The sequence below is a fragment of the Pararge aegeria genome, chromosome 4 (assembly GCF_905163445.1).
Source record: "Pararge aegeria chromosome 4, ilParAegt1.1, whole genome shotgun sequence".
Classification (NCBI taxonomy): Eukaryota; Metazoa; Arthropoda; class Insecta; order Lepidoptera; family Nymphalidae; genus Pararge; species Pararge aegeria.
This window is the reverse complement of record NC_053183.1, coordinates 18,924,103-18,939,295: the sequence shown is the minus strand read 5'-3', so window position 1 is coordinate 18,939,295 and position 15,193 is coordinate 18,924,103. Positions and strand designations below refer to the sequence as shown.

General features: G+C 35.1%; 1 protein-coding gene across 1 annotated transcript; it reads right to left on the bottom strand.

The window, feature by feature from the left end:
• Positions 1–3,948: 3,948 nt before the first annotated feature.
• Positions 3,949–11,949, bottom strand: LOC120623226 (U-scoloptoxin(19)-Sm1a). The gene is made up of 3 exons (XM_039889138.1): positions 11,854–11,949; positions 5,874–6,026; positions 3,949–4,128 (listed from the first exon to the last, which is right to left on the bottom strand). The coding sequence occupies exons 1-3, from the start codon at positions 11,912–11,914 to the stop codon at positions 3,992–3,994; spliced, it is 351 nt and encodes a 116-aa protein (XP_039745072.1). The 5' UTR covers positions 11,915–11,949; the 3' UTR covers positions 3,949–3,991.
• Positions 11,950–15,193: the final 3,244 nt, after the last annotated feature.

Here is a 15,193-nt window from a genome sequence, read left to right as displayed (position 1 = left end):
ATTATTAAATTTGAAGTTTAAAGTTATGTTACATAGTGTATGCACTTGTTATATTAAATCTCACATGTAATAAAAGTGTTTTTATTCAAGTCAATAGTTAATTAAGGGTACACAAACCTTGTTTTAACCTACACCTGGAAAAAGTTAGCACTTGACTAAAATATCAAACGCTCATAAAAGAGTGATACCCCATTTTTATTTATCGGGATTTTGGGCCATAAATTGTGGGGTATTTGTTAAAACATTTTTAGTTCCAACACGGTGTCATATTTACTGGCGGTATGTCACTGCCAAGAGGCATATAACCCAAACCAGGGTTTGGAAATTGGCATTATCAAACACCGTACCTAAGACTCCTCCTCCTTAGTCGTTCACTCTTGACAGAGTGGTCGTGGTTGACGATGGTTCTTTTTCTTTGCCTACAGCAGCCCCCGCGATGCGCCTCCACTTGTCACGATCTTCAGCGTTTCTGGAACATTGGACTATGGAGGTTTGTGTTGTAGCTTTAATTATGTCGGTCCAACGCGTGGGTGATCGACCACGTGACCGTTTTCCTTCCACTTTCCCCTGGACAACAAGTCGTTCCATGGAGTGCTTATTCCTAGTTATGTGTCCAAAGAACTTGAGAATTCGTATCTGCACAGTCGACGATAACCTCTCTTTGAGTTTAAATTCCTAAGACTAAATATATGATAATAATCGTTAAAGCAAAATTATTGTATGACTTTTCAGAAAGATGGCACTAGCAATCGGTATAAGGCCGAGTCCCGAGTTTAAAGGAATCCCATGCATATATCCAGGATGCAAACGAATCTTTAAGCAAACTTTAAATATAACCAATTGGTATTGCTTTTTGTTCATACATAAAAGTAACAAAGCTTATTTTTTTTAACACCTGTGGGACGGTGTCTAGGTTTATTTAATGAAAGGATACAAGTATTCTGTATCTTTATGCCAGGTTTTATAAGGATCAGTGCAGTGGTCGAGCCAAACAAAGTAACATACAAACAAACAGAGACACTTTCTCATTTTCTAATATTAGTGTAAATTTTGACTTCTGAAGCCAAGCCTGCCGTCTGAGCCCCAGGCTTCGATTCCCATAACTGGAAAATGTTTGTGTGATAAAAATGAATCGTTTTTCAGTGGGTTTATCTGTGCATATATAATAAGTATTTATGTTTATATTCAGAAAAATATTTATCTTCAGTCATCTTAATACCCATAACACAAGCTTCGCTTGGGGCTAGGTGGCAACGTTTGTAGTGTTGTAGTATATTTATTTATTCGTGTAAAACTATTATATATTTTAATGATTTTTTAACATATAGGTACGTTTATTTTAATTGGTTATGTTTGGTGTTTTCAATTAAAAATGAAAGTAACAGTAACATTTTTAAAGATTAAGCAGCATTGAAGACCATGAATTGTATAAAAATAAACTTGCAAAAGTTTACCTTTTAAAGCGCTGTTCATTACGGAAACCATTAAGTTGTCTCATTTAACGACAAAAAAAGAAGCTAAATGGGCAGTTTAGATTCGGAGTAATCCGCTCTTAACTTCACAGATTATCATCTCAATGGGTGCGGAATAAATTTTTGGAAAATTCTCCATGTTAATGTAAGGACATAAATTAAAACTGATTTAATGGTTTACTGTTTTAAAAAGGCTGGACGTTATGATATTAGCGAGTTTATTTTTTTGTCAGGCTGTCTCTCCACCTGCCTAAACACCTGATCGTTTGTGTGTCTGCGTCTATACGTTTTTAATCTTTCCATCTCTCTTCCATTGCATTTGTTCTTTTTTTCTTCGTCTTTATTTGTGTATGTTGGTCTCATCTGTATCTTGTTTTACTAGTATCTCTTTATCTCCGCCAATGCCCGTCTTTCCATTCATTCCGTGTTTTCCATCCCCAGCTCTCCATTTGTTTTCCTTATATTCTTTATTCATATAGCCTTATTTAGCCAAATTTGTTCAGTATACCGCAGATGTCCCAGATCTAAGTATAGTTAATATAATATTTACGTTAGTATGACTACTAAGCTCTTCTAAGTTATTTACGACTAGCTGACCAGCGCAACTTCGGCTGCATCAAATCGGTTATTATCTGTTTTAACATCTTAAAATAACTAAGAACCTAACTGCAGCGCCACCTACAGTTTTATTTTCAAACTATTTAATACGCGGCCGGGTGGCCCTCTGCATTTTTCTTGCTTCTATACCCGTATGTAACTTCTAAACATAGGTCTAATTTGGATAAGGATTATCCAAATAAATAGTTATTATAATATAAATTATGATAGGTTAGTTGTTTAGTTGGTTAGGTTATTATAATATAAATTATGATAGGAATGCCACCATCTTTAGATTGTACCCGTGTTTTGATTGACAAATTATAACAAAAAGCGGTTATTGTGACCTAACAGTTAGACATAATATATCCCCCAGATTTTTTGTAGGTAATAATTATGACTTGAATCTATTATCCCTCTGTCAAAATTTTCAAAATATATTAAATGTACAGATATCTTCCAGTTACAGTTTTATTATAAGTATAGATTTTATCATGTTAAAATACTCCAAACAGATGTTTCTCTGTCACAAGTAGTGCTTAGCTTTCTGATAAAGCCTATAATTAGCGACGATGTTTCGGAGATATAAGTCATAAGTGGCAACAAAGCCTTTGCTTTTGTCTTGTCTTCAGGCTACAGGCTTTCCAGACAAATGAAGTGATGAGTTTCCCAGCAAAATAATCCTTGCTTATCTTATAAGTAGAACAGAGTATTTGTTTACATTAGTTGAGGTAAGGTTTTTGTTACCTATATAAGGCTCACTTATTACAATCAATCTTTATAAAATTTGTCTGTGCCTGTAAATAGACTTACGATACTTTTATCCTGGAATTTTTTCTCTTGGAATTCAAGAATGCAACGGTTTGCAAGGCTTACGATCCAACCCGAATATACCGAAATATATCAAGGTGTCAGCTGGTATCCAGTAGATTGATTTTGAAATATCGTAGCCTAGGAAAACACAGTTTCCGTGGAATTTCTAAGCAACCGAAGAAAACCCGGACTTAATAGCTTAACTGTTACTATCATTATAATATTATGTCTATAATAAAGCTTTCATATCCGATATGTAATCATATCTTGTCACGGCGGGGAATGTATCCCTAATAAGTTGACCGTCGTAAGCAATATTGGGTCTTTATTGGATTAATCGCTTTATCTGTATTATCTTGGGAAAATACTATTATTTTATCATATTAATATATTTTGTAGGGCTTTTTTTATTTCGTGAGTAATGGTTTCAAGTCGTTAGTTGTGCTTCGAATTGTGACTATGCCAAAGGTGACTTGAGTGTTAATATACAAAACTTAGCTATGTAACAATAAGGCTAGGTGCAAGTTGGACTTCGGTTGGCGAATGTTAACAGTTATTATCACGCGGTAGTGATTACCACAACCGACTGCTTAAAGTGTTCTTTGAGATGCGAGGGTTGAAACCACCTCAGCTAAGCAAACTTGCATCGCTTTCTTTGATATCGCGCTAACGTAATATCGTAGAGCTGAATAGAATATTTGTAAATTTGGATATTTTTTGTGTCTTCTTGATAAAGACCCATGGTCTTGGCCGCTGGAATAATACAATAACTAGTACACACGGGTTTGGATCCTAATAAGAAAAAAATATTTGACACGACTTTTTTAAACAACTTTAAGCAACAAATAAATATTTTCTACAACATTTTTAAGTCGCTGCCAAGTACATGTAGAAAAATAATAATTTTTAAAAGGCATTAATTTTATTTGGCACCGAAATGCTTTGGAAAATAATTATATTTTTCTTTCTCGTTCTGAGAGGAGATCCGTCTTCCGCATTGATGATGATGATGATTTAAGTCAGGAAATGCGAATTAAATAAAATTTGTGGGATACAAAATAAGTAATTAAGATATAGAAGTTATTTATTTTGTATTTTCCGATACAACTCTAAAGAACCATAATGCAGCAGTGGTGGCCTTGAGGGCAGTCCTTGGCATCGTCGAAGATGAGCCTTGGGTTACAATATGTTTCATGGGTCATACAGCTGCCCCCATGCTTCGCGCAGCGTGTCTCTTTCATGGACACTGAAAAAAAATGTTTATAGTTTAAATATTTTTCATATTAAAAATAGTGGGACTCTAATGGGACTTAGGTGCGGTTGAAATTATACAGTAAATAAAAAGTAATTTGTATCTTCCATGTAACTTATATTTTTGCAGAGATTCGAGATTTTGTCAAGATAGTTATGTATACTATGCAGTGTATGAGTGATATACACTTATTTTTTTCGATCTAACGCAAACGTTACTCTGGTGTTGTTCGAGGATAAAAAGTATAATTTGTTCATCTCGAGGATGCAAGCTATATTATTTTCATATTTCATCAAGAAGTGGTTAATTTAGGTAAGAAATTACATAGGTAAGAAACAAAGGAATAATAATAACAATTAATAATAAATGCTTTTAATTCAGGCCAAATACCCATATGACAAAAATAAAAACAAAAAATACTGTGACGATAAGCAAACATAGAACGATCTATCGATCTAACACTACGATCATCTTAATCACTACGATCAACTTAAATCAAATGGAAATTGCAAATAGCACAAGAATATATTAAAATTTAAATGAATGAAACTAAAAATAAAAAATGAAAAAATTCTAATAAAAATAGAGTTTATTTCCGATTCGCACTGCGATGTTGTTTCAACCAATTCCGGAAGGAGGCGACATCCAAGTGCTCGTACACTGCCCGGAGAATCTCATTATTAGAGCGCCGTAATCGATGCCAAAAGGAAGCAAACGTAATAAACAAACATACACACTTTCGCATTTAGTACATTGTTACTGATAATAGCATCTATAACATGTAAAAGGCTATTAAAGAAATTATATTAGTTATTAATTAAAAAAGAAACATACGAGGCAGACCGCCAACTTTCGCTAGTCGGAGAGGCACCGCGAGAAGAAGAAAAATAATAATAATTTTATAAATATTGTTCGCAATCTAGAGTGCATGCTTTTTTCTAAAATATAATTCATTGTAAAACTTTAGGTAATTGAGCGAAGTATAATAAGTAACTTCAATAGGTTTTTTTTAAAATTCTTGAATAATTCAATGAATGAATTTAATAAAAATAATTTTATTGAACACCACCAATGGTGATGGTCTATTGGCGCGGTGGGCAGCGACTCTGCTTTCTGATTCCATGGCTGTGGGTTTGATTCCTACAATTGTAAATGTTTGTGTGATTAAAATCAATTTACAATGTAGCGACATTTACAATGTAGCGATTAAGCGTAATTTTCATTATATAAATGCATTCATCACTTATCTGAGTACCCATAACACAAACTAGATTGCGGTTAGATGGCGATGTGTGTTGTAGTATATTTTTTAAAAAATAGACCATAAAACAGAAAAACTAATACAGCACTACAATAAAACAGAGAGTCTCCCAATTATAAGGCTACATATTTTTGTTTATTCCACTACAAGTTAGCCTAGACTGCAATCTCACCTGGTGGTAAGTGATATTGCCGTCTAAGATTGTAGCGAGTTAACCTGTTAGGGAGTATGGTAGTCATACCCCTAATAGGTTTTTACGCGACATCGCACCGGAACACTAAATCGCTTAGCGGCACGTCTTTGTCGGTAGGGTAACTAGCCACGACCAGAGGAAATACAGGAATTATAAATTCCCAAATTGCCCTGCGGGACCACCTACTTAAATTCACATCGTTCACCGTTGCGCCAAGGAGGCCATCAACATTGTTATTAGATTAGCTTGAAGACTTCCCAGACTTTAACATTGTTTGTTATTTACCTCCGTGGCAACAGTCAATGCCCTGCTTTCTCTGTGTCGGGCACAGCCCTTGCTTCTCGGCGAGATGTCCCTTAGGGCAGTCTTCGGAGACCGTGCAAATACCGCCCATTTCGATGCATGGCTGCTCTTGTACAATCGAGTCGATGATCCTTACTGAAATGGACATTGCATTGAATTTATTACCTCAATAATCCCAGCACGTTCCTAAAGTCCAGATCATCACATACCCGCCCACTACGGAGCACGGGTCTCCTCCTACAATCGGAAGCGTTTAAGTAGAAAACAATATAGAAAAATTTTAATTTTTAAAAGGCATCAAATTTTATTTGGCACCGAAATGCTGTAGAAAATAATTTTATTTTTCTTTCTCGTTCTTTAAATTGTAATGTAATTTTTATTTTTTTTTTATTTTTATAAACATTTGCACACTGTCTGTGACAGTCGATTGTGAAGGGTCTGTTTAATGAAATGTTTTCTTGTCATGTACCCACAATTTGGCAAATAAATAAATATTATTATTATTATTATTATTATTAAGGCAGTAGTCCAACACGCTGGTCCAGTGCGAATTGGTGGACTCCACACACCTTTGAGAACGTTAAATAGAACTCTCAGGCATGCAGGTTTCCTCACGATGTTTTCCGTCAAGTGATATTTTTTAATTACTTAAAACGCACATAATTAGAAAAGTTAGAGGTGCGTTGGATCCGAAATTGCGCCCCAAAAGGAAAGTAGAGTCCCTACCCAATGCGCTATCAAGTCCAGATGGTAACATTAAATCAATGATACATGGAAGCGGGTGAAAACGCAGTGGGTAGGACTTCTACTTTACTATCGAGGAACTGAGTTCAAATCACAGCACGCTAAGCTACCTTAAGTTTTCTAAGTCATGTGCATTTGAAGCAATTAATATCACTGACTTAAACGGTGAAGGAAAACAACGTGAGCGAACCTGCATGCCTGACAGTTCTCCATAATGTTCACAAAGGTGTTTGGAGTCCACCAATTTGAACTGGGCCAGCGTGGTGGTCTAACTTAAACCTTTTTTCTCTTCTTCGAGGACACCTGTTTTCTGTAGTGGGCCGGTAATGGGTGGATGTGATGATGACGATGAAATCAATGACGGAGTCACATAAAATACAACAATATATCCACTTATCAATTAAAATCTAAAGTTGTAGAAAAGATAATAAAATAATTCTTCCTATTTAAAAGATTTAATAAAAAAAGGCCTATAGCCAAACTATAGACATACACATAACACACATGCATATACACACACAAACACACACACACTCACACACAATTGCACACACACACACCCGCACTAAATAAGTCGCTGCATGTTTTTATTATTTTAATTGACTCTTATTCTTTTTTTTTTTTTTATTGGCATTTACTGTGTTCTACTTTTGTCTTTTTGGTGCTATACATTTATTGTTGGAGGTGGGCGTTAATTGTTGCGACACAGTTTATACTACTGTAACAGTTATCGTGGCACCATGTTTATTGTGTCAATTCTGTACCCTTACCATTATTCTGAATAAATGAATATATGAATAAATGAAAGCTTTCTCTACGATGAAATTTATAGCTAGATTCTTCTTTTTGATTGACGGCCGATTGGCGCAGTTTGCAGCGACCCTGCTTTCTGAGCCCAAGGCCGTGGGTTCGATTCCCACGACTGGAAAATGTTTGTGTGATGAGTATGAATGTTTTTAAGTGTCTATATGTATTTTCTTAGTATTTATGTATATAATTCATAAAAATATTCAACAGGCATCTCAGTACCCATAACTCAAGCTACGCTTACTTTGGGGCTAGATGGCGATGTGTGTATTGTCGTAGTATGACGATGACATAATTATTTATATTATTCACCTCTTTATTTGTACAAAACTATGAAGTTAGGAAAATAACAGAAGAATAGAAATACAAAGACGGAGGTAGTAGTAATACAAAAGGCGGCCTTATCGCTTAGTAGCGATCTCTGCCAGGCAACCATAGGATTAGGACGACATGAGCGAGAGCGGGCAGTGGCGTATACTGATTATAAACCTACATTCAAATAGCTAAATGCAAATGCATAAACAAAATTGCACAAATAACAAACAAAATAAATAAATATACAATAATAAACTAATATACACTCAATCATACATATATACCTAAAAAAATATATAGATAATAAAAAGGATTTAGAATATGCTGTGGCAAACTTATCAACATCTCATCCTAACCGCATCACACGCATGTTACAGCTTCCGTTCGGATAACGCAATAGTATCGCAACATACAAATATATAGATACAGTCGTAACGACAAATTGCAAACACACCATACACCTTTATATTCAGCTTGATAGAGTCGATATTCGATTACGCGTTTGTTTCACGAACGGAAGTCGGGTATTGTTGATTATCGTGAACTCAATTGGTAGACGAATACGATTGAATAATGATCGTTATCCTTATTAATAGGAATCTTGCAAAAGAAGAATAGGAATCTGTATATTGGACACTATTGTTTCGTAAGTTTAAGTTTAGTTAATAGTCTAGGGAAAGAACGATCAAACTCACGTGATGATAATGATCGAGAAAATGTTTAAAGGACATTGCCCATGGACTGGCCCAGTATTTGGCGGCGTGTCACATGTATATTTACTCCAAAAATATGTCTAATTTCTTTATGGTTATATGTTTTTATCAACATTATCAACATATATATAATATCTATGCTATGACTAAATACCTAGCTAAAACAAAAATTACTACATGGCTACTGCAAATGAGCTATGATCAAACGGAAGATTTCATTCTTTCAAATATATGACATCCCTAGCCATCCTGTAGTACGTACGAGTATCTACAATATAAACGAACACACACACACGCACACACACGCACACACACTAAATCTAGTGGAACATTTGTATAATTACTGTACTATAACTCGGAGGTGGGCGAAGGTACATGCCGCACAGTTTTTACTATTGCAGTGCCACCCTTGCTAGTATTTTAAGTGCCATTGTAACTGTTCCAAATAAATATTTATTATTATTATTATTAACATTTCTTTTACCCTACCATTAAAAAACCTCAATATATAATTGATTAATTGACTAAATTATTTAGCACAACCGCCAACCTACAAAATGGAACCTAAATGTTGCCAGATATCGGAGCTGTATTTCAATCAATTATTTATTAGAAATCGATTCAAAAATTACGATACTTTTTGACTAATTAAAATGATTTACTACATTTACTCAAACTTCAAAATAATAATAAAATATCTCACTACTTGGTTGAATAAATAACGTGAAATCGAAAATGGCTTGAATAATTACGTCCTAAACTAACCTTTTTCTAATCAAAGAAAGCTACAATTTATTCATGAAGACCTTATCACAGGCACTTATGAAGCGTTCATACATTTAACATGTTAACACTAGTGTTAGGTGTTGGTGATACACCTGTGACTGCATTCGTTTTAAAAAATACTCTCATAAAAATTAATTTTTAATGATCACACCCGTTACTGATTTATCGATTTAACCGCGGAACTGATATTAATTATCATGTTAATGAAAAGGCATTAAGTTATGATAAAAATACCATTTCATATTGATAAGTTATGGACGAAATGTGGATTGTACACTGTGGAAACTAAATAATAATTTATTTTTTATGTTTTTGCGTGGTAATAATTAGGTAAAGAGCAATAGAATAGAATAGAATAAATTTTATTGCTTTAACTGTGTACATTTTTTTGGTGTTTTAAGTGGGAATATCCAAAGGTTGCCTGGCAGAGATAGGTTTTAAGCGAAAAGGCCGCCTTTATTATCTTACTTCTGTCTTTGTATTTCTATTGTTTTTTTTTTACTTTCCTAACTTCATAGTGGTGTACAAATAAAGAGTTAAATAATAATATTAGTTCCAACAGTTTGCCACTTTCTGGCGCTGCATTTTTCTTACATATTTGGAGTTTATACTACAAATTACTATAACACTTAAAATTTTAAACTTTAGACACTAACTAAGAAATGTCACAAAAATATTCGTTAACTAGCTGACCCGCAACTTCGTCTGCACCGAATCGGTTATTAGAGGTTTTAATATCTTAAAGAAACCTACCAGTTCCAGTTTTATTTCCAAACTATGTTATTCGCCACCGGGCGGCCCGCTGCATTTACCTTGCTTTTTGCGTTTCTATACCGTGTAGTTTTCACGTGATGCCCGGACAGACAGACAAAAATTAAACAAAAATCTGTTTTGGAGTCAGTATCGATTATAAAGCATCCCCCGATCAAGTATATATATTATAATACTCCTTACTTATTGACCATATTATTAACCTATTTTTAAATATATTCCCGTCTAATATTTTTACCATGAGTGGTAAATGGTTAAGCAGATGTACTAGTGGGTAAGACTGAAGTTCGGTCGGAGTACGAATTCGATTTCCGGCTCACACCTCCAACATTTTGGAGTTTAGAGTTAAGCAATTAAGTATCACTTGTGTTACAGATGAAACAAAACATCGCGACGAAATTAGTGCGCCTGAGAGATCTCCTAAAGGCTTATGAAGTCAGCAACCCAGCATTAGTTACCTTTTAAACCCTTCTTCACCCCTCTTCCGTCGTTTTAATTAGGGGTTGAATAACGATAAAAACACACAGCAAAGATAAAATTACACTCATGCTAAGTCAACTTTCGCTATAAGCAAAACAATACACAGCTGAGATAAATATGTGCTTTCAAAAACTTTATACTTCCCACTTACTGACTTACATATTGTGCTTTGAAAAACAAAATACTTCCCACTTACTGACTGACTTACTGACTAATGTTAGCGGGTGACACCCGACTGTTTCCAAAATATGACGCTACGACATGCAGCGGCGTCACTACAGGATTCATGGTTTGCTTGAATAGTAATCATTTGTTTTTTATAATTCCTTTAAATTGTAATCTAAATAATTCACGATTTTCTTAATAGATTTATAACTATAATAATGTAAAGAACTAAAATATCGTAAAATATTATTTTTGGTTAGTTTTGCTGTGAACATTGTATTGTATTGATAAGAATCCAAGCCGTATAAATATAGAAGCATTGCATTGTTAAAAAATTAGTTAGTACCATTTTGTAAGGGTAAGGGGAATAGCGCATTGGGTAGAAGATCGACTTCACTATCGGGGGGCCGAGTTCGAATCCCACCACACGCCTCTAAGTTTTATAAGTGATGTGCGTTTTAAAATATTACATGCTTCAACGGTGAAGGAAAACATCGTGAGGAAGCCTGTATGCTTGAGAATTCTACATAATGTTCTCAAATGTGTGCGGAGTCGACCAAGCACTGGACCAGAGGGTAAGGACCAGTGGGAAGGAGACCCGTGCCGGTAATGAGTTCATGTGGGGAATGTCTGCCCGAGTATAGATCGTATTTAATGAGTTAAAAGGAGTATTATTCAAGTCTCATTCCCAAGTTCCTCTTACACTTATCAAGAAATCGGAATTATTAATTTGAAAGGTACGAGTAACTCCGTTTTTAAAAGCATTAATTTAATTTCACCTGGGGGTGAGTGATGATTCAGATGTATTTAACCCATACCCCATATCGGTTTCCACGCGACATCGTAGGGGCACGTCTTTATTGGTAAGAGTAACTAGCCACGGGCAGAGCCAAAAGGTAACCAGATCGGAGAGAAAATCTGATATGATTAAATCCCGAATTGCTTCTGCCGAAAATTTAATCCAGAACTTCCAACTTAAAACCACATCGCACACCACAAATGAAGTAGGTGACAAAAAGACTTACTTATTGTAAAATCATTGCTAATAAATAAAAAAGTGCGTTTTGTTTTTGCAAGCGTTTTATGCAATTTGTATATGCCTACAAATGCTTAAATTTAACAAAAAAAACTCAAACCAAAACTATGTAAGCGGTATTATAGAAGACATAGAATTTACTTACAATCCTCTTGATTTCCAATGACAACTCCGACCAGCACAATCACTAGTAATACGATCTTCATGGTAAAAATATCTGCGCGTGCGTCGCTCTCAGTTCGATGCCACAGAATAACAAATAGGAGGTAGGCATCCACTAAGTGATCGTACTAATGTAACTTATCACTATAAGGAAGCAGTAACACGAGCAATTTATTGCTAAATAAATGCCCGGCGACAGTTGCCGGAGCTGTAAAGTTTTTCACATTATAAAGTGCAAAACAGCTGTTCAAACATTTTTTAATAATAATAATAAATTTACTACGTCAATACACAAATTGCCATCTAGCCCCAAAGTAAGCGTAGCTTGTGTGTAGCTTGTAAAATGGGTACTAAGATAGCTGTTGAATATTTTTATGAATATAATGCACATAAATACTTATAATATACAGATAAGCACCCAGACACTGAAAAACAATCATGTTCATCACACAAATATTTTCCAGTTGTGGGAATCGAACCCACGGCCTAGGAGTCAGAGAATAGGGTCGCTGCCCACTGCGCTAGTCGGCTGTCGAACCTTGAACCTTAAACCATTATTATAATCTTAAATTGATGCACTGCGCTGTACATAATTATACTAACTCACTACAGTAAAATAATTGAGGCCGTAGTTCACCACGTTGGCCCAGTGCGGGTTGGTGGACTTCACACGCCTTAGAAAAAGTTATGGAGAACTCTCAAACATGCACGTTTCCTCACGATGTTATCCTTCACCGTTAAAGCAAGTGGTATTTTAATTGCTTATAACGCACATAACTTAGAAAAGTTAGAGGTGATCGACCTCATTCACCTCGAAAGGAAGGCAAAAGCTCTAAACACTAGGATTACTGTGGTACCGTTCCTCTCAACGTAGAGTCAATAACACCGCGCTCGAAATGAATCATCAATCGAATCCAAAATCTTCAGAACGAAGAATCAATTTTGTAGAAACCTTTTCCTATTCTACTGTCTATAATTATATAGAATACTAGTTGTAACCTGCCACGCTTTGCTGTGGCACATTTTTATGAAATGGTTGAGAAGTGAGAAACAAAACAAAGAATGCATCACATATAAGTTTAATTTTGCAATTTTTGTGGATATATAATATTTTTTGTTTTTCCACTGTCTGCGTATTAAGACTCACGGATATGTGACTGATGCAAAAAATAGATAAAAACAATCCTTGATGCGGATATTATATCATGCTAAAATTTCAGCTCGATCGGTGCAGAACTCTTGAGTTTTTGAAGCGTACACAAACCAACATAACATTTTTATATATATAGATCACGCTGTTTTATAACGCTTTGACATTTAAAATGAACTGTCAGTTGAAGTAGGAAAACACTGCATAGCAATTTCAATGTTATGCTACGTTAATTTTAAAGGCACTTACTTAGTTTTAGATTGTTAATATTATTAACTTCTTTGCCAGCAATAATATTGCTTCATTTCTTGCGTCTTTCAAATTGTTTAATGTTTACCATTGTCTAGCTGAGCAAGTATTGCACATAACTAAGCAATTACAGTAGATCGTGAGTCTAAACATTATGTGATGTTTTTCTGCTTAAGAGTATGCTAGCTTGTATCTTATTGTACGTGAGCGCGACTAAAAAGCACATTGTAATCTATATATTATTTAAAATTCCAAGTCCTGACTGATTGATATATCGATACAGCTCAAACCGTTGGGCTTTGAAAATTCTATCCCCAAAGAAGCCAAATAGGGGTGAAAGTCTCCTTTATTTCTCATGTTATCCCCATGAAACTTATACCAAGTTTACTTTTGTTTTAAGTTGAAAGGATTACCCATCCCAGTTTTTATTGTGTTAAATAGGAGATTAAAAATTGCATAAATAATTGTTGTTTATTTATTTATTTAGATTGAGAGTTAACAGCGCTCAACTCTGTATACTAACTACCAATCAGATTTATTTAATTTATTTTGATGCTTAATTGTTGAGGAACGCTTCATCCCGCTACGAGTCTTAGGAGTATAGTCAGGTGACACGAAAGGATCTTGCATCGCGGTAGGTCGAAGAATGTAAGTTTGTATAAAATGAATTTACTTAACAGACGCAGTGGCGGTGGACCGCTAGTTTCTGATATAAATAGCACGTAACTAACCATGTAATTTCTAAAAGAGCATACTATATTGATTAGTCTTGCCTCACTGGAATAGAAAAGTCGCATTTGTATAAATATTATTTTTACAAAATAAGATTATTTTATGTAAAGCAATGTAAACCACATAGTTTATATAGGTTTACTTTGAGATATAGGTATTTGGTTTCATAAATTTCAGAACGATTACAAAAATGTAACAGAAATGTTTGTCGATTGGGCGAAAAATTTACAAAAGTGCTTACAAAGTGTAGTTTTCTCCAACCAAGTCACCAATTTTTAAAAGTATTTTTTTTCTTGAGTGTTACGCAAAAACTGCTATAACGGTTGTTTCTCAGAACAAGACTTCGCATAGCAATCAAGGAAAGTCTTACAAAGTACCGCCCTGTAGCCACCATACCTACCACCATATCAGCCGGATATACTTCGGTGAGTGAGCTCAGGAACTTCACATTCCTCCTTCCCCGTTCTACCACAGAACACCACAGGGACACCGTGAGCGGTGGCATCCTTACGTGGTTGATATTCCATCAACACGCACGAAACGTTTTTATCCACGTTTCTGATACGTGCCGCTAAGATGTGGAACGCCCTCCCGGCAACTGTGTTTCCTGCCACGTATAATTTGAGTACCTTCAAGGCTAGAGTGAATAGGCTTTTTCTAGGCAAGCGTGCTCCAACCTGGACCTCATCATTGCTTTCTAACGGGCATGATTGTCGTCAAACGCTGGCCTATCGTTATTAAAAACAAACAAAAAAAACAACCAGACGCGTAGGTTTTAAGCCCATGAGGCTGTAACTTCACTGGCAGTCATTCCCTTCTGCTCAGAACAAAGCATTATTGCTTGAGGGCAGAAATGAGCATGGCGGCAGTACTTTACCGGATGAGCAAGTCATATGTAGCTCTACTACCACTCTAAATAAACAGCAAAGAAGTTTTCATTTGCTCGTAAAGTAGATCTTATTACATAGATGTAAGGCTCATAATCCAACCAAGAGGTTTTTTTAATGAAATTAAAATTCTTAAACTTTTTTTTTTAAGTTTGATGAAAAATTAACGTTTAATTTGATCAAATTATTCAGAATAAATAATGAGTTATGTTTCAAATACGAAAATACTAATCAAAATGATGTATGACGTGGTATTACGACTTAAAATGTAATGCACATTTTATGTTGGAAGCCAATGCAATAGT